General features: G+C 40.5%; 1 protein-coding gene across 1 annotated transcript in view; it reads right to left on the reverse strand.

Annotated features, from left to right (window-relative positions):
• Positions 1-380: 380 nt before the first annotated feature.
• Positions 381-1,354, reverse strand: part of CDH17 (cadherin 17) — a 22,458-nt gene continuing 21,484 nt past the window's right edge. Inside the window, exon 17 of the mRNA XM_005422922.2 lies at positions 381-758. Within this exon, the coding sequence (XP_005422979.1) occupies positions 652-758 (107 nt within the window). The 3' untranslated portion in view covers positions 381-651. The remainder of the gene's footprint in view (positions 759-1,354) is intronic.

The following is a 1,354-nucleotide window of genomic DNA, read 5'->3' on the forward strand; positions in this document are numbered from 1 at the left end:
CACGACACAGCATAGGGGTTTTTTTAACTTGGAAACTGTAATGAAAGGCCATGGTGCTTCACAAACTGGTTTTACTTTATGGGATATCAAAAAAGAAAAATTGAAATGTCACATTGATGGTACAAATTCAGTATAATGTAAGCAGGCACGGCCCAGGGCAGATTACAGATTGCAATAAGTTTGGAATCTCCTTTGCTGAGAGTCAGAGAGATTCCTACAACTTCATGGAGTATCTTCAAATGTAGCACAGGACTATTCCCCAGTCTGCTGTTCAGTGACTTACAGAATTGGAAAGAGACAAATATGTGCAGGTCAACAAAATGTAGTCCGCTGTAGAGTCCATATTTACTTCAGCTGTCAGATGAAGGAGACTGGTCCCCTGTATAGATCCCTGAAGGAGCTCAGCATTTGGTGCTGTCATGAGTTAACACTTTAGTCAAAGCTGATAAGCTTATTAATGGCTGCTGTTAAAGGTTACATATGTTTTATGTTTTGTGACTAAATAGTATTATGTACAAAAGTGAGGCCAAACCCCCGGGAGTCTACTTTTGCATGGTTGTGTTTGTGATAGTACATCTCTGGGCTTTGGAAGCTTCACAGTTCACTCATTCTTAACCCAAAAGGTGGTTTTGTCTCTTGATGAAACAGTCATTAAGTCAGTCTGTTGAGTTCAGCATTATCTTTTGCATCTTTGGGATGGCTCTTTTCATTTTTCTCTTTGTATCTCATGTGCCAAAACACACCCGCTAAAATGGCACCTGAAAAACAGAGAATGTTTGTCTGTAAAGGGAAGAGTAAACTTTCTGAAAAGATGTTCCAGCAAGGGCCATGACACTGCCCTGTAATATCCACAGTGCTTTACCTCTTGAGCAGAAGCAGCTTGGAGGAAGGACCATGCAGTATGGGACCAAGAGCATCAACCCAAGGCAGTGCTGGGCAGGATCAGATGCCTTGGGGTTCAGAGGCCTTCCCCCAAAGGAAAACTTTTCCTCTAGGGTCTGACCAGATGGCAAAGTGTCTATTTTAGCCCCCCCCCCTCAATGAGCAGGGATTTGTATGTTTGTCTTGAGATGCAGTCCCTCATTTATATATATATATATATATAGCATCATTTGATCTTTTAAAATCATGATGAGCTCGTTATACTGTATATAAATTTATTTCCTCTTTATTAGTGTTAGAATGAATATGAAAGATGTAAACCTGCAAAGCTGAAATAGGAGAATAAAATGATGACTATAAGCTACAGGTACAGATACTATAAGTAGGAAGCTTCACTATTTTCACTATAATCTGGATGCCCAAGACAAAACTCAAAGCCCCTCCCTGACAGGCAAAGGGCAGTAAGTAGCAA

The sequence above is a fragment of the Geospiza fortis genome, unplaced genomic scaffold (genome assembly GCF_000277835.1).
Source record: "Geospiza fortis unplaced genomic scaffold, GeoFor_1.0 scaffold7, whole genome shotgun sequence".
In the NCBI taxonomy this organism is placed as follows: Eukaryota; Metazoa; Chordata; class Aves; order Passeriformes; family Thraupidae; genus Geospiza; species Geospiza fortis.